The sequence below is a fragment of the Antennarius striatus genome, chromosome 11, assembly GCF_040054535.1.
Source record: "Antennarius striatus isolate MH-2024 chromosome 11, ASM4005453v1, whole genome shotgun sequence".
NCBI classification, from domain to species: domain Eukaryota; kingdom Metazoa; phylum Chordata; class Actinopteri; order Lophiiformes; family Antennariidae; genus Antennarius; species Antennarius striatus.
Window position 1 is genome coordinate 1,777,685 of NC_090786.1, and position 17,316 is coordinate 1,795,000.

The 17,316-nt window shown below is 47.3% G+C and overlaps 3 protein-coding genes across 5 annotated transcripts in view; 2 read left to right on the forward strand and 1 right to left on the reverse strand.

Annotated features, from left to right (window-relative positions):
- Window positions 1–118: 118 nt before the first annotated feature.
- Window positions 119–2,491, forward strand: yipf3 (Yip1 domain family, member 3). The gene is made up of 9 exons (XM_068327555.1): window positions 119–345; window positions 708–917; window positions 996–1,102; window positions 1,185–1,230; window positions 1,377–1,469; window positions 1,551–1,682; window positions 1,760–1,873; window positions 1,959–2,082; window positions 2,205–2,491. Exons 1-9 carry the CDS (start codon window positions 274–276, stop codon window positions 2,333–2,335), a joined length of 1,029 nt encoding a protein of 342 aa, XP_068183656.1. The 5' UTR covers window positions 119–273; the 3' UTR covers window positions 2,336–2,491.
- A 444-nt stretch (window positions 2,492–2,935) lies between these two features.
- dnph1 (2'-deoxynucleoside 5'-phosphate N-hydrolase 1) lies at window positions 2,936–4,220 on the forward strand. Its single transcript, XM_068327889.1, has 4 exons — window positions 2,936–3,117; window positions 3,328–3,399; window positions 3,494–3,604; window positions 4,054–4,220. The coding sequence occupies exons 1-4, from the start codon at window positions 2,973–2,975 to the stop codon at window positions 4,170–4,172; spliced, it is 447 nt and encodes a 148-aa protein (XP_068183990.1). The 5' UTR covers window positions 2,936–2,972; the 3' UTR covers window positions 4,173–4,220.
- A 546-nt stretch (window positions 4,221–4,766) lies between these two features.
- The window catches only part of tjap1 (tight junction associated protein 1 (peripheral)), a 17,978-nt gene continuing 5,428 nt past the window's right edge, over window positions 4,767–17,316 (reverse strand). Inside the window, exons 4-12 of one of the 3 annotated variants that reach the window (XM_068327867.1) lie at window positions 15,728–15,883; window positions 14,566–14,594; window positions 14,309–14,470; window positions 13,846–13,912; window positions 13,203–13,232; window positions 11,748–11,855; window positions 11,472–11,555; window positions 9,845–10,534; window positions 4,767–9,768 (exon numbers count right to left, since the gene is read on the reverse strand). In XM_068327867.1, coding sequence (XP_068183968.1) covers window positions 9,154–9,768; window positions 9,845–10,534; window positions 11,472–11,555; window positions 11,748–11,855; window positions 13,203–13,232; window positions 13,846–13,912; window positions 14,309–14,470; window positions 14,566–14,594; window positions 15,728–15,847 — 1,905 coding nt within the window. In that variant the 5' untranslated portion in view covers window positions 15,848–15,883 and the 3' untranslated portion in view covers window positions 4,767–9,153. Of the gene's footprint in view, window positions 9,769–9,844; window positions 10,535–11,471; window positions 11,556–11,747; window positions 11,856–13,202; window positions 13,233–13,845; window positions 13,913–14,308; window positions 14,471–14,565; window positions 14,595–14,836; window positions 15,012–15,727; window positions 15,884–17,316 lie in introns of those variants that run through there. The other 2 variants (XM_068327869.1, XM_068327868.1) reach the window with 2 other exon arrangements.

Genomic DNA, 17,316 nt, shown 5'->3' on the forward strand with positions numbered 1-17,316 from the left:
GTATTAGGCATTAAAAATGAAGAATCATCAGATCACGAGCAAACACGAGAATCTCGCGATATTTACCAGCCGTGATTTCAACTACGTCATTACGTTTTGCGCATCCGCTGTAGGGGCGGAGTCAATGCGGACGTTCTGCTGAGGAAATGTAAATTTTACTGATCATAACAACCGATTTTTACTCGCTTCTGCGCGGAGATCGATCCCCGTCCGCTGAGAACCTTCATCCCGGGGACAAACACGGAACTCAGCCGAACCGCTTCCACCGGGAAAATGTCTGCGGGCTCCGGGAACAAAAACACGAACACGGAACCGTGGGGAAGCTTCGATGACAACCTCATCCAGGTAAGCTAACATGCTAAAGCGGCTAAATAGCATGCTAACGGGTTTACAGTGCAGATCTGGGAAAAAAGTTGTTATGCTAGCATAGCTAACATATCGCAGCGAGCTATACGTGGCTAACCTAACCAACGACTGTCAGGTTATCTTAGCAGTGATACAAATGGAAATAAAATTAATTACTAGATTAATAAAAAATATATAAATAATTTTAAAAATCAAAAAAATAAATTAAATAAAATAAATACGCCAATCACATCACAGTGACGTCATAGCTACCGATGGGAGAGGAACTCTTGAACTCCACTGGTGTTGAACCTCGTGCTCAGTCGATGGATTATTGATTATGGATCTGCGTGTGCGTTCAGAGCAGCGGCTCGGCGGTGGTGGACATGGAGAACCTGGACGACACGTCCGGCTCCAGCTTCGAGGACATGGGGGAGATGCACCAGAGGATGAAGGAGGAGGAAGAGGTCGCCGCCGAGGCCGCCGCCACCGACGACGACGCCGGAGAGGACGCCGACTTCCTGGGAGTGAAGGGGCTGAAGGGTCAGCTGGGGCGACAGGTGGCGGACGAGGTGAGTCCGGCCCTCCGCAACCGGAAACCCGCACGGTGCGTTCACTAACCGTCTGTCTTTCCTGCATGGTGCGTTCAGGTGTGGCAGGCTGGGAAGCGCCAGGCGTCCAGAGCCTTTAACCTGTACGCCAACATCGACATCCTGAGGCCGTACTTCGACGTGGAGCCTGTGCAGGTCCGCAGCAGGTAGGGGATCCCGCTTCCTGTTTCCCCGTCAGGTGTTTCCTGTCCAGGTAGCCGCTAACTGTGGCTAAATGTTTCTCTTCAGGCTCATTGAGTCCATGATACCCGTCCGCATGATCAACTTCCCTCAGGTAAGACGAGGGTGCTGATCCAGGATCAGCTGATCAGAAATACAGAATCGGTTCAGAATCTGGTTTAGAGTCCGGTTTAGAATCTGGTTTAGAGTCGGGTTTTGAATCTAGTCCAGTCTCTGACAGGCTGGTCTCTCTTTGTATAGAAGATCGCGGGCGAGCTGTACGGTCCTCTGATGCTGGTTTTCACTCTGGTGGCGATTCTGCTGCAAGGCATGAAGACGTCAAACACCGTAATTGTAAGAACACACACACACACACACATGTACCTGAACAGACCTGGACAGTGTGAACCTATGATTGTCTTGTGTGTGTTCCAGATCGAGGGGACCCTCATGGGGACCGCCATCGGGACGTGTTTCGGCTACTGGCTGGGCGCCTCCTCCCTCATCTACTTCCTGGCGTACCTGGTCAACGCTCAGATCACCATGCTGCAGACGCTGTCGCTGCTGGTGGGTCACGTGACTGCACGTCCTTAGGCTATGACTAGCTGTCATTGGATGACCGCTTGAGTTTTTCTCGTTGCCAGGGTTACGGTCTGTTTGGTCACTGCGTCATCCTCCTCATCAGCTACAACATCCACTTCCACTCGCTGTTCTACGTCCTGTGGCTGCTGCTGGGGGGACTGTCCACTCTGCGCATGGTGAGGACTGCGTATCCCATCAGCCCCCTGCGCTGCCTCAGCGGTGAGCTCACCCGGTGTGTGTGTGTGTGTGTGTCTCTGACAGGTCGCCGCTCTGCTGTCTCGGACGGTCGGACAGACGCCTCGCCTGCTCCTGTGTGGGACGCTGGCGCTCCTCCACATGCTGTTCCCACTCTACCTTCACTTTGCCTACCACAAGATCCTGGAAGGTCAGAGACTATGACATCACTCCTCGTGACATCACTCCTCGAGCGTCTGACGAAGCGCTCACTCTAACCGTGGACCTGTGAAGCTGCTGTCAGAGTGACGCCTCCTGTCTTTGTGCTTTCAGGGCTGCTGGGGCCTCTGGATGGACCCCACCTGACTCCCATACAGCGGGTGGCCAGAGATGTGCCTGAACTGACCCTGAACGTCACAATGGGGAACCAGAGGGACCCAATGAGGGCCCTTATGGAGGCCTAAACGCACACATTCTGTCACAAAGTTTTTTTTCCAGGTCTTTCCTGTTTGTACAGTTTAATTCTTCATTTGTGGTTTGATTCAGCTGTTTTGTTTCGTTCTTCTTCTTGGGTTGTATTTATAGTTTCTGTACAGACTAATAAACACTATGGGCTCCAGTGTTTGTGTTTTATGAATTAGAATTATCTATCAATACATCTATGTACAGTCATATTTAATATATAAAAAATAACATTAAATATGATTGTATGCACAGTCATTTAATATTTTAAAATAAGTACAGTCATAAGTATTTTTTAAATAAAGATAATGATTTAATAAACATGAAAATTTTTGAAATATTAAAAATTATTAAAAAATAAATATATTTTATATTTCATATTAAAAATTAAAAACTATTTTTAAATGTCCATCATGTAAAAAGTTATAATCGTCTGAATGATGGCGAGGAAAGGTTCCAGAAGGACCCGGATGTAAGTCGCTATCGTACCGCCCCAATCAGAAGCCAGAAAGATTCTCGACCCTAGATTCAGCCAATCAGAGCGGAGAAACCCCGCGTACGAGCGTCATTACGCAACGCCTCGTTTGTACCGCACGTGGGAAGCAGTGACGTCAGAACCCAGAAGTGGGAGCAGGAAACATGGGCGACATGAAGCTGTACTTCTGCGGGAGCATCTGCGGCGGCAGAGCCGACCTGCCGGTTTACCAGAGGATCGTCAAGAAGCTCCAGACCTACGGGACCGTCCTGACCGAGCACGTGAGCAGCAGTGACATCACAGAGAAAGGTGACGTCACGCAGCAGCACGCGCGCGGTTGTATCAATCAGTGAATGTCATTTTAAGATGGAATGTCTCCATTCCACCCTAAAGTTAAAAAAAAGTATTGTATTCTTGGGTTTTATATTTTATAATTCATATTTTGGAGCAATTGATCAGTAATTTGATTATCAACACGTGTATGTGACGTCACTCATCGGCTGTGCTGTGATTGGACAGGAGAGGATGTCATAGCCATAGGAGAAAAAGCCATCCACGACCGAGATGTCGAGTGGCTACAAGAGTCTGACGGTAAACTGATCAGTCATTGATTATCAGAGTGTGGCTTGACCCTGAGTGTCGTCTGCAGGTGTGTGTGTGTGACCTCTGACCTGTGTGTGTCTAGTCATCGTGGCGGAGGTGACCCAACCGTCTCTGGGCGTCGGCTACGAGATCGGCCGCGCCGTCACCATGAAGAAGAGGATTTTGTGTCTGTTCAGACCGTCGTCAGGGCGACGTAAGGACACTTCCTGTTTCCTGTTTGGGTACAACACTAATCCGCTGCCTCTGATTGGCTCGACCAATCAGAGGTAACTTTTTACTAGCATCACCAACCCCCCGTGAGTTAGCTTTAATAACCAGGCGCTAAACACAGTGATATCCACTATAGCAGTGGAGGACTGGTTGTCGCGGCTTTGGTATAAATAAAGTTGTATTGTCACATAATCAATTCATAATATCGTTTCTGAATCACTTTGATTAAAGTGTTAAAGAAAAAAACAAAACAGGAAGTTCACAAATAAACACTTTACAAAAACAAACCTTTGATGACCGTTATAGACAGCCAATCAGCTTCTGGACCAGTTGTAACAAGCCAATCAGATGGTAGGGTGGTTTCGCCATAGTAGGAGTCATTTGCTTATCTTTAGTAATCATTCTGTCTCAACCCCCCCCCCCCTCCCTCAGGTCTGTCGGCCATGATTCGAGGCGCTGCTGACGGTCAGATGTTTGTGGTCAGAGATTACGTGGAGGAAGACCTGGAGAACATTCTAGAAGAATACTTCAGGAAACTGAAGAAACCCTGAAGTTTTTTTTAAAAGAAAACACCCAATAAAGTTTAAAAGAAAAAAACAGTGTTCTCGGTGTTATTGAGAGATTTTGTTAAAAACATCCACAGAACAATAACAGAAAAACCTTTTCAGGATCAGTGATCGATGAAGAGTTAAGATCAGATCTCAGGTCAGCTGATTGATTAATCATGAAGGAAATCAAGTCAGGAAGCGGCTCTCAAGCTGAAGATCTTCAGTTCCTCAGGCTTCCAGCAGATGGCAGCACGGCTCAATTACAACCTAAGATCAGGTGAACGAAGGGAAATAATTCATTGGAAAAGATCAGCACGAATTCAAATGTGAGGAGAAGTTATCGATATTAATGACAACATTCAATCAGCAGCTGAAAAAAATTAAGTTTGAATTTATTTTGAAATAAAACAATCATTCCAATATTTTGAAGAAAAAAAAAAAGGATTAAAAAAATGAACTTACCACAGAAGAAGAAACAACTTCCTGTGAGGAACAAGCCAGAACACAAGGACGAGCTACGTTTAAAATATTTTATTTTTTTAAAATATACATTGGTTACAAATTGAGAAAATAAAATCGTTAGTTGTGTTTTTAACAGTCTTTTTTGTTTTTTTAAGTTTTATTTCCCAACAGGAAGTGACACAATCAGACCAGGGAGAACCTGCTGAGATCATCAGAGTCAGGTGACCCTAAAAACACGCACAGCTGGGGTCAGAGGTCATGGAACTGTTAGTGATTGACAGCACCTGTGAGGAGAGCAAGGGGCGGGGCTACAATCATCTGATAGTTAAACCACTTCCTGCCCCGTCCAGGTTTCAGTTTCTCAGGTGAGCTTGTCCTGAATGAAGGCTCCGCCCATCATGGCGGCAGTGGGAGGTCCTCATCCCAAACAGCCGTCATGTTTTAAGCCACAGCAGAAACATTTTTTTTCCACCTTAAATATTGTTAGCTTGTTAGCCAGCTAACCAGCACCATTCACTTACTAAAAGAAAATCGGATTAGCACACAAGCTAAACATAAACAGAACACGTTGGTGTAATGTTAGCAATACAACGGAAGGGATTTCTATATAAACTCACAGGTTAGCTCATTAGCTAACAGTCTGACCAGGTGTTTCATTTCCTGGTTTTCTATTGGATCAGAAAATCATGGTGAAATTTAAACTCTAAGCCCAGAACTAGGTTTTAGACCCATCTTATTCTTTCTTATCAACAACTAGGCTAATGTAGCATTAGCATAACTGTTTACAATAACAACCTGTGCATGCAGTTCTGATGCAGAAAAGAAAACCAGTTTGTGATAAACTAGCAAACAGCTAGCTGAAACCACTGTTAGCTTATGCTAGTTAGTTAGCTTTCAGTAGAAATCAATTTCAGTGTTTGCTAATACTGTGCTCCAATCAGAACCCAGAAATCAGGGAGAAACAAACAACAACAGAATGTCAGGAACATGAACACCGACTGGTGCAAATCCTCATTCTCCTGGTGCATTCTGGGACATAGACCGACCTAGAACTGATCTCAGAAGAGCTCCGAAAGTTTTCACAACCCCTTTTATTCCTGCAATCATTTTGTTCCGGGCCCCCGGGCGGCCCCGAGAACCAGGGATGAACCAACAAAGACTGTTAGCCTTGTTATATTTAGCCTAGCTTAGCACACATTCATGAAAGCTAAAGAAAATAAATAGTTAACCCACTCATTTACCCAAGTGGAAACTGGGTACCAGTGTGACCACCAGCAGGTAATGGATAGCTAAACATTATCATTAGCATACTGTTAGAATATCTAATGTTAGCCTTAATGTTTGCTAAACAAAATAGCTCCAGAAGCTCAGGACCTTTTTTTGATGTTTTTACGTTTCCACGACAACAGAGAGCTCATGGAGATCATGTGATTGAGGAGGAAAAGGATGACCTTGGATGAGACGAGACAGCGGGCCAGAGTCTCAGATTCTAAACATGAAGACGAGTCATTAAAGTTGCACGAGTCCAGATGTAACTCCCGTTCCTACCCAGAATGCATCACTCTGACACACACACACACGCTGCTCTAATATAAAATATTAAACACACGCTAACGTTGGTGCAACCTGACGGTAATAAAACGTTAATAATTTAACGCTCTGCAGCCGAGGACCGGTCTGACGGTGTGTTCAAGCCTTCGTCTGGGTTGTCGGAGCTTTTAGTTCTTTTCTTTACAGAAGAAAAGAGTTTTAAATCATTAAAAACGCTGCAGCTAAAGGACCAAAACCACGGATACATGATTTATTTACCCACTGAGTAACAAGGTCACATTCGAAACACGCTAGCAGTCAGGTCCTGAATTTAACACACCAACATTCACAGCACGCTTATGCTAACCCGCTAATGCTAAATGTGTGAACATTTAACTGAAATTTGCTGCTAGTATGATGTTAGCAGGAGCCACAACCTGCACCAAATGAGCAGGTTAGCTTAGCGCTGACAGTGGGAGGTGTCAGCTCAATTCCTGAGCACTGCCTAGGCGCCCTTGAGCAAGGCGCCGTCCCACTCACAAGCTGCTCATTTGGGCGCTCCATAAAGGGGCTGCCCACCACTCTACCTCCCATTGCAGGCTAACAGGGATTTCATTAGCATGAGTAAAACTGCTGCAACCTGTTAGATATCATCATTAAAAGATGCTACTAGCCTAGCTTAGCACAAAAAAGTGCTAAGTGCTATCCAGTGTAGCAAACATTTTGAGAATTACAATTATTAAACTAACCACTCATCCTTCTTTATGTCAACATGCTAACGCAAACATGCTAACATGGGTATCGAAGATGTGACCAGCAAGTTCAAGGGAAGGTCGTCCGTGTCCCATCATGCACCAGCAGCGATCATAGCGTCATCACACCAAACGGTTACCGAGCTCGTCTGTGATTGGTGCTCATGTGCATCACTTTCATGATGCTAATCAATACTCAAGTTGATTAATTGGTGATGACACCACAGCTGATGACCGTTAATACTTCCTGATCGGCACCGACACACAAATCACAGACGGCAGCTTTAATACAGACATGTTCATCAATACCCAATCACTTCGAACAATCAAACAATCGATCAATCAGCCAATGATTGGACTGATTGGTGAGCGTGACAATCAGAGCTGTTAGGAAGGCGATGAGTCGACATTCAATCAGCGAAGCCCAAAACCAGAGAAGAACAAAGGTGAAATACGGTGGCTCAGCAGTGCCAGAAAGGTTTACGCTATTGATTATTGATTAATTATTGGATGCTCAGCTTAGTGATCAGAAATTAATAAAAGCTTAAACATTTTAATTCATTGCCATTGCATTAAAACCTAATCATTCATAAGTGTCATATATTTTTATATTTAATATATTTCTTTGTATTTTTTAGTTTTAAAATTTAACCTACAAAAACTAAATGTCCTGTTTTCATTACAAATTCAGATCAGTTTTATATTAATCCAGCAGTGAAAGTGTTATTTTCAACTGAACCGATCAATAAGTCCTAATGTATTCTGTATGATCAATAATATTAGGTCTGATTAATACTTTTGATGATTGATCATCTGATGTTTTTATTACTCTTTTTCTCCAGTTGTAGATCATTTCAGATGATATTTCTGGCACTAACAGGCTTCCGTAGTTAATTAAAATATCTGAACACAAAAAAACATCAGAAACACAATATAAACAAAACCAACCAACCAAACCGCAAATAATCTCTTAATAATCCATTAATACGCCACATAATCAATAAAAACACAAACAAAAACAGCTCACTGGTTACATTCCGGAAAGGAGAGGCTCCGCCCCTAACCCCGCCCCTCAGCAGTCAAAGCCAGGAAGAGGCGGGGTCGCAAGTTAACCCTATGAAATAAAGTAGTGAAATAATAACACATGACAGGAAGTCCAGAAAATAAAAGTCTGACCCACGGCCCGGCGTTGTACTCACAACCTTCTAGAGAGAGAGGCACTGACGGTGTGTGTGTGTGTCCTGGTGCATCTTTTCAAAATAAAAGCTCCCGCTCAGAAAACGAGGCAAAGATGTCCATAAAGTTTACACACACACACACACACACACACACACACACACACACACACACACACAGACACACACGCACACACACACACGCACGCACACACACACACACGCACACACACACACACACACGCACGCACACACACACACACACCGATGGGGTGTAAAAATAAAAATGAAATTAGTTGTCCACATATTTTTGGCCACTGGGTGATTTCTGTGTACAAACCTCATCACAAAACACGAAATGGCCAAAATTAGCTGGACACATTAACTCAACACATTTAACAAACATTCCAGAGTATTTAATATAAACAATCTTTTATAATTAATACTTTCTCTTAATTCTCGCCAGAAACAGTTTCTTGAGACATTCAGTAAATGGACGCGGATGTCCGCATACTTTTGGCTATTAGCAGGTGTCACTTAAAAGTTTTGATTTCATTCTGATTTGTCTCAGTTTCGAACAAAATTCATCTAATTTCTGTCTTTTTTTTTTATAAACAAAATTAGAATTTTAAAAAGTTACAAAACTATTTTCTTGTTGATCAACTGTTTAGATGTCATTGATTATCAGCTGCTCAATATCAGAACCCACCAGTCTACTTCCGTATAACCAATCTTCCTCATCAGCTGTCCACATACTTTTGGCCATGGTTATTTGTATTAAGACATCTGATCACATACTGTATATGGCCATAAGTATGTGGACAGATGATCAAAGTCTGTGGTTAGTGTCTCTCACTCTCACACACACACACACACACACACACACACGCACACACACACACACACACACGCACACACACACACACGGGGTCAGGTGGCGAGCTCGGCAGCGTACGGTTGTGTATGGCTATATCCTGGATGGGCGGGACCTCTTGCGTTGCCGTGGAAACAGACACAGTGCTGAGGAGCACAGTGAGGGACGAGCGTGACGCGCGGCGGCAAGCGTCAGTCCAGCAGCGTGCCTTGCTCCTGGGCTCGGGTCAGGCTGTCCTTGCGGTGCAGGTGGTGCACGCCCATCCTCTTCGGGCTCTTCTGCGGACGCTGCGAGGCCACGCCCCCCTCGTAGTCCAGGAGGCGGGGCGGGATGGCAGGCAGGTCGCAGGGGAGGACGTCTCGCTCCTCCTCCTCCAGCTCCTTCCCGATGGAGTCGACGGGGCTGGTCGCCATGGTGACCGCTGTGTCCCCGCTGCCGCCGTCGTCCTCCAGGTTCATCAGCAGCCTCTCGCCCTCTTCCTCGTCGCCGTAGCGACCCTTCCTGCCAGACCGCGGCTCGGTGTCAGTGTCGGTGTCCAGGCTGGAGCCGCGACTCGGCGTCCAGCTGCGTGCCGACGACCCCTCCTCGCCGTCCGAGTACGCCGCTCTGCGGTGGGCGGCGGCAGACGAAGCCCCGCCCCCCGGTGGCGGCGGCCGCCTCCTCTGCAGCTCCTGCGCCGTCTGGCTGCTGAAGGACGTCCGGTGGGCGCCGTCGCAGCTCGGAGCCATCTTCTCCACAAACATCCTCTGCCAGTTGGCGAGGAGGTCCTCCTCGGAACTGCCAGAGCTCGCCGGCACGCTGGGCGCCTGGGGAGGGGGGAAGGGGCGGAGCTACGTTAATGCCACGCCTAAGCGGCGACGGCGTCACGCGGCCGACCCTTACCTGAGGCGGGCTGCTGAAGGGACTCGACTGGCTGGACAGCGGCTCGCTGGCGGCGTCCCGCTGCGACGGCGGCGTGCGCTGGTGGGCCCCGCCCCCGGAGGAAGAGGAAGGGGCGGGGCTTCCGGGGGCCGGCCTCTCGTCGTCGTTCTGGACGAGACTCAGGGAGATGGCCTGCCGCGTGGCGTAGGTGCAGTTGGGCAGCGGCGAGTTCTTGGGGATCTTCACCTTGTCGTCGGACGAGAACTCGATGACCTTGCGACCCGGAAACAGCGGGTTGGGGGGGGGCGGCGCCGGGTAGGGGTTCAGCTTCTCAAAGGAGGACGACGCCCCCCCGCCGTCCTCCTCCAGGCTGCTCTGATTGCGGCAAGAACCGTTCTGTTGCGCCGCCGAAGCCACCGCCGCCTGACTGCCGCCGTTCTCCCGACAGTGGCCCTCGGCCCCTGGGGGGGCCGTCATGTCCACGTGCACAAAGACGTCCTCGGCGACGGGCCGGCCCGCGCTGCTGGACTGGGCGGAGTTCAGGATCAACGGCTCCGGCTTCTCCAGCACGCGGGCGATGACGGAGGTGGGGACGACATCAGCCGGCGTCAGGCTGAGGGTGTCCGGGTCCTGACCACCAGGGGCCCGACCACGCTCCGGCAGGCTGCTCTTCATGTGCTTATTGAGCATGTCCTGCAGCTCATAGGGCAGCTGACACACACACACACACACACACACACACACACACACACACACACACACACACACACACACACACACACACACACACAGTCAGAGTGTTTCCAGGAATGACTCCGATCGGAGGCGACAGGTCGGAACAGCTGAGTCTCTATAAACTCTAATGGCTCTAATGGAAGCACAGGATCAATACCATCAGTCATTAATTAGCCCGACTGCAGCTCTAAAGGAGCGTCACGTGTGTCCGCAGCCCTCAGCTTGGTCTGCCAGGCAGCAGCAGTTTAAGATCACGACAAAAACGCAATACAGGTAGTCCTCAACATACGTACACTACTGCTTCTGAGAGGTTGTTCATAAGATGAATTGTTTGTATGTTGTTATTTATTAGATTACAATCTATAATCTTCATTTGAGGTCATTACTACTGCAAATACTAAAGTAATGTCATTACTACTGCAAATACTAAAGTAATGTCATTACTAATGTGAATACTATAGTACTGTCATTACTACTCTAAATACTTAAGTAATGACATTACTACTGTAAATACTAAAGTAGTGTCATACTACTGTACTAAATTAATTTCATTACTACTATAAATACTAAAGTTCTATTCCCTCAGACTGACCAGAAACAATTACAGGAGATTAAAACCACACAGAATGAATCAAATCCTGCAGTAGTGTAATCTGACTCCAACATGTCTACCTCTGCTGAATGACGCGCTGATGTCACTTCCTGCTCATCAAACATCAGACACGCCCCTTTATATTTGATGACTTTGTTTGATTTCATTAAGTTTCTCAGTTAACGCCAAGTTAACTAGCAAAACATTGAGCGTTAATTAGTTAATGCCTCCAGGCAGAAACCTGACCCGGCCAACATTGGTTCCTACATTATTTAGTTCCTACAGGAGGACGACCCCTTTGACACACACTCACATACTCACATCGGCAAACTTGTGGTTCCTGAAATGAGACTTGTTGCATTTGAGCAGCTGGACGGCGAGATTACAGTCCTGCCTGTAGCGCTCCTATGGACACATGAACCGATCAATCAATCAACGAGGGCGATCAATAACGGATATTTTAACACTTCTAAATCACTGATCAATAAATATGTGTCTTTCAGCATTTTATCATCATAACAACCAGAGGCTGTCATGACGCCGTGAACACATTAGCATCTTCATGAGGAGACAGTAACCATGGAGACAGTGACTCACATTGAGCTCCTCCAATCGATCAATAGCGTTCTTGGCGTCCAGCAGTTTGTTGGTGAGCTCCACGATCTCCTGGTCCATCGTCTTTTTGTCCCTCTCCACCTTCCGTAGCTGTGGGAGGAGCACAAACATCGTTCAAGTGATGGATCAGGTCTGACAGCCAATCAGGAGCCAGAGGATGCAGGAGGTGGGGCTTCATTCAGATCATGTGGGAACAAGTGTAAAAATGTAATTAAAAAATAGTCAGAGAATTTAAAACTGGTTTTGATCCATGATGACACCATTTTTGTAGTTTTCTGTAGTTTCTGCAGATACTGCTTAAAAATAGTAAAACACAGATGACCTAAAAGTTTTTTCATTTTAAATTCAAACTCTTCATTTAAAATTAATCCTTGTGTCTGAGAAAAAATTTTTATCCGAAAACGTGAAATCTACGTTTTCCCAGATCATTTGAATCCAGATGCATTATGGGATGCAATGGTGCTACTGCTGTTCTGAGATGATCAACAATATCTGATAAGATCTTGATCAAAAATACAAACTGAGATGTTTTTGTCAAGCTTCTTCAAAAGCACTGATGGCAACTAGCAGCTAATGCTAACTACTGCAGCTAGCATTAAGTAAATTTGCTAGTTAGCAACATCAGCAGCAGATCAGGAACCGCAGCAGACGTGTCCATTACTGCACAAAGAGCAACCCTGCTGTAGTAGCTACATGGCTAACATTAGCTCCAGACTACGAACCAGCTAACAGCTAGCTGTTGTCAGCTACCAAGTGCATAATGTTTAGTGGTAGGGAGGGAAAATAATTTTGAAACATAAACTTAGTATGTAAGTGCGAAACTCTTAACTAGCTAGCTGACTAGCATAAGTTAACATAGTGTAGCCGTGTTGCTAATGATGACTTATTAAGATGAAACTACAGTATATGTCTAACAGAACATGTGTAGCTGATTTTAGCATAGCTTCTTGATCATAGCCGATGTTAGCGTAGCCTTTTGACATGTAGCTGATATTAGCGTAACTTTTTGATATATAGCTAATGTTAGCATAGCTTCTTAACCTGTAGCTAATGTTAGCATACCTTGTTGCTATGCAACTGACATTAGCATAGCTTCTTGATATTTAGATAATTTTAGCGGAGCTCCTTGAAATTTAGCTCTTATTAGCATAGCCTAGCGTCATCTGTCCAGCTGATGGATGGACTCTTCGTGTTTTTCCTTTTACCTCTTTCCTGTTCTTTCAGAAAGAACCGATCATGTTATTGATCATGAAGTTTGATCCACGATCAAACTATCTGACAAAATAAATTTGAAAAAAAACAAAAACAAATATAAAAGGACAGCAAATCCGTTTCTCCTGCGTAAACAGTTAGTTAAAGGTGGAAAACACCACAGAAGAAGAGGAGGATGAGGAGGAGGATGGACAGATTGGAAGAAGGACATGAACGAAACGCAACTGCATGAACCCATGTTTGACTGACGGCGGCCTGATGATGATGATGATGATGATGATGAAGATGAGGATGAGTCAATCCATCACAGAGCAGCGTGAGAGGAGGAAGAAGAGAGAGATGAAGAAAGACAGACAGAACAGGAAGGTTAGATTTTATCAAAGTGAATATTTGATCAAAAATCAGCCTCAAAGTCAAAAAGTTTCATCTAAATTATTAATCCTCTTGATTGATCTCCAAATGTAGATTTTAAATTAAATGAACTCCTCAGTGGTGTGAATTAATATCAAATTGATTTTTTTAAATACAGTTTCAGAATGAAGTTAAACTGAACTGATCTTGAATTAGTTAACGTCTTTCTGACCCCGGTGACCTCTGACCTCATCCTGCTGTCCATCAACAGTTAATCCATAGCCTGCCTCACGTGTGTTTTCATTGACTAATCGATCAGTGATTGGCTATGAGGTGATCAATGATGGACACACATGTGGAGGAAACAGCCCATCAATTATTGATTAGTGCGTTCAAGTCGATCGGAGCTGAGAAACGATTCAAGGAGTCACAAATCAGTCCTGCTTTGAACTGCTGTGACTCCACCAAAGAAGAAGCTGCTGAGGTCGAAGGTCATGTGACAAAGCTGGAAGTTTACCAGAGCGTGAAGTTTCTCCTCTAGATCCTGATTGGCTCTCTGAGACGCTGTGTAGCTGTTCTGGAGTCTGTGGAGAGAGGGAAGCGTCAGTGAGCTCAGCGACATCCAGAGGGTTCACGCTTAACCCTCACCTCCTGTTTTAACCCTCACTTCCTGTTTCACGTGTCGGATGTTTGGTTTGAACATAGACCCGAGGAAGAGGAGGGAGCTTTCTGCCAAGTTATCGCCGAGTCACAGCAGAGTTACTGCCGAGTCACGACAGAGTTACTGCCGAGTCACAACAGTTACTGCCGAGTCATGACAGAGTCACTGCTCAGTCACAGCAAAATTATTGCCAGGTCACAGCAGAGTTTTAGTTGAGTCAGAGCAGAGTTACTGCTCTGACTCAACTAAAACTCCTCCATCGACCTTCATCAGTTCCACGACGCGGTTCTAAGGATCCAAACCCCGACATGGAACCCACCTGCGGAACTTGTCCCTCATTTTGTCCAGGTCGTCCCTGGTGCGGCTAAGCTCCGCCTCCATATAGTGACGGCTGCCATCAAACTCCGCCTCCATGGCCTCCATCTTGTGGGTGGAGAGAGAGAGTCGGCGTTGCAGGTCCTCATTCTGCTGCTGGAGGATTCTGGGTAAAAGAGGGAACGACAGACGTTTCAGCTTCTGGGCTGAAACGACAGGAACAAGAACGACAGTTCTGGTTCTACTTTGACGGCGTCTCACCTGATCCGCTCGGAGTCTGACTCCGCCTCCTGAAACACAAAAAGAGGGTTAAAGGTCAAGAGATCGATTCTCTTCTGAGAATACCGCAAGTTCAAAGGAAACCACTAGAACAGAAGAAGAAACAGGAAACAAACAATTCAAAAGTCATGCGCACACATGTCATCATAAAGGAAGAAGAAGGAGGAAGAGGAAGAAGAGGAGGAGGAAGAGGAAGAAGAGGAGGAGGAAGAGGAAGAAGAGGAGGAGGAAGAGGAAGAAGAGGAGGCCCTACCTTGACATGAAACATCAGATTAGAGGCAGGAGTTTTATATTTGTGTCTATGTGTTCCTTTTCTCTTCATATTCACTTCCTGTTTTGGCCCCTCCCCCTGTATGACATCAGTCTTCAGAGGCGGGGGCTCCTGCTCCGCCCCCTCCTCCTGCAGCTGCTCGTACCATTGGTCCGTCCGCCGCACCGCCGCCACCCAGCTGTCCCAGCGTTGCGTTCGCTGGGCATCCTTTCCCTCCATGCCCCGCCTTCGGGGAAGCCCCGCCCCCCGGTGGCAGCGCCGGGGGGCGGGGCTTCCTCTCCCCCTCAATGGCGTCTTGCCCAGGAGCCTGAGGTGGGCGGGGCTCAGCACGCGACAGGTTATCTCGTCCAGGAAGCTGGAGAAACGAACTTTCTCTTCAAGGAGCTTCCAGTTCCAGGCAGTCCGACGGGGGGAGGGCGGGTCAGACGCCGCCGACGCCGCGCGGCAGTCCGGAGAGCGGGATGGGTGGTGACCGGCAGCAATGCCCCGCCCACTGGTCACGTCCAGCAGCTCCACCGACTTCGACTTCCTGATGACATCACAGGCAGACTCCACCCCCAGCGACGCCGGCTGCTTCAGGATGCTCTTCGGAGGAGCTGCAGTCCAGCTCGTTTGATGGCCACGCCCACCTCTGAGCCCACGCGTTGGACTCCGAGTGGCGGGAAATCGCTGGTTGCTACCGGCGACAGGTGGCGACGGGATGGAAAGCTCCAGACTGGACACGCTGGAGACGTCCAGCTCGGATTCGGAGACAAGCAGCGGCGGCAGAGGCGGGGGCAACATCCCCGCGCTTCTACGCCACTTAAAGGCGCCGCCTGAAAGGTGACCGAGCTGCACCGAGAAGGGTGGCGTGTCGAAGGTGCATGGGTTTACCTGAGCGATGTCGTGTGGTGAAGCGGGCGTGGGCGGAGCTACGGGCAGGCCGTGGCGAGTTTCGCGGTGCTGTGGCGGAGCCTTACGGTACGGCTTCCTCGCCGGGGCCGCGCTCGTCATCCTGAGCCCCGAGTCCGTCCTTCCTGTCTGTCAGTCCTGCCAGCAGAAGAAGGGTTAACGTTGAAGCAACGCAGCCGCTCGCCACACACCCACCGCCCAGCACGCCACAACCACGACTGGACCGCCACGGCCGTCACACACACTCTCTGTGGACGGATCAATGATCATCAGCATCAACCACGCCTCTATTTCACACACACACACCTGGAAGTGTGTTTGTGTGTGTGTGTGTGTGTGTATGTGTGTGTGTGTGAGGACACCAGAGACGTCCCCGCGAAGCAAGTGATGGTCAGGTCCTCACAAACACACCCGTCCCCAAAAGACATCCTAGGATGTATAGGACCTTATAAGTGCATAAATGTGTGTGTGTGTGTGTGTGTGTGTGTGTGTGTGTGTGTGTGTGTGTGTGTGTGTGTGTGTGTGTGCGCGCCCGCCTGAGGCGACAGCATCGATCCTTGTTTTCCAGAACAGGAAGCGAATTGATCTGAACAAGGCTGGTTAGCATGTCAGCATTAGCCTATAGCTCTGAAATGGCACAAAGAAGCGCTAACACAGCTAGCGTGCTAGGCTAGATGTCAAACAATAAATATTTAAAGTTTACACTCAGACAGCTGCACGTTTAAAAAGTAAAAAGGAGTTTAATAAGCAGATTAAAATTATTTATGTTGACAGAATCTCTGGTGTTTATGTAGATGTGTGCACGCACACACACACACACACACACACACACACACACACACACACACAAACACATGTTCCTGGATCGACACACGACGCATCACTGACTCGCTCCATTTGGAGTTTGTCCACGTCACATGATCACGTTTTGCCCTGTGGCGACCAATGAGGAGCCATCAGTCACTGGGAAACTCTCCCTCGCATGCGCCCACGCACGCACACACACACGCGCGCACACACACACACACGCGCGCACACACACACACCTCTCGGATGCTCTGTTTTCTTTACAGAGCAATTTTTAACTCTGGCGCCGTTACACTCTGTCCCCTTGTGATTGTCCCTCTGTTATTGAAATGCATTGTGGGAGTTGTAGTCGACCTGCTCCTTCAGTGTTTTACTGTATTCTTTAAAACGTTCAGATGTACAGAAATAGTCCATCTTGGCTGGATGTGAACTAAAGCAACAGATGCGCATTAACACTTAGCAGGAAAGCCTGAACCCTCAGTGTCGTCTGTCAGGCGAAAGGAAGCCGTTTCATGTGAAGAAGCTGTTTCTGCTTCATGTGAGACGTTATTTGATGTTGAACATTAAAACCTCAGATTATCTCCCACCGTCTGCTGCTTTGATAAAAGTCAAAACTACAGCTGCCACCTGTCAGTCACTATCCAGGGCACAGCAGTTTGTCTGTTGTCCGACTGCTGCTGCTGCATTTTACATTCAAAACGCCTGAAGCGTATTTACCCAGCATGCATTGCTTTCTCTCCCTTTCACCCATAAACATGTTTCCT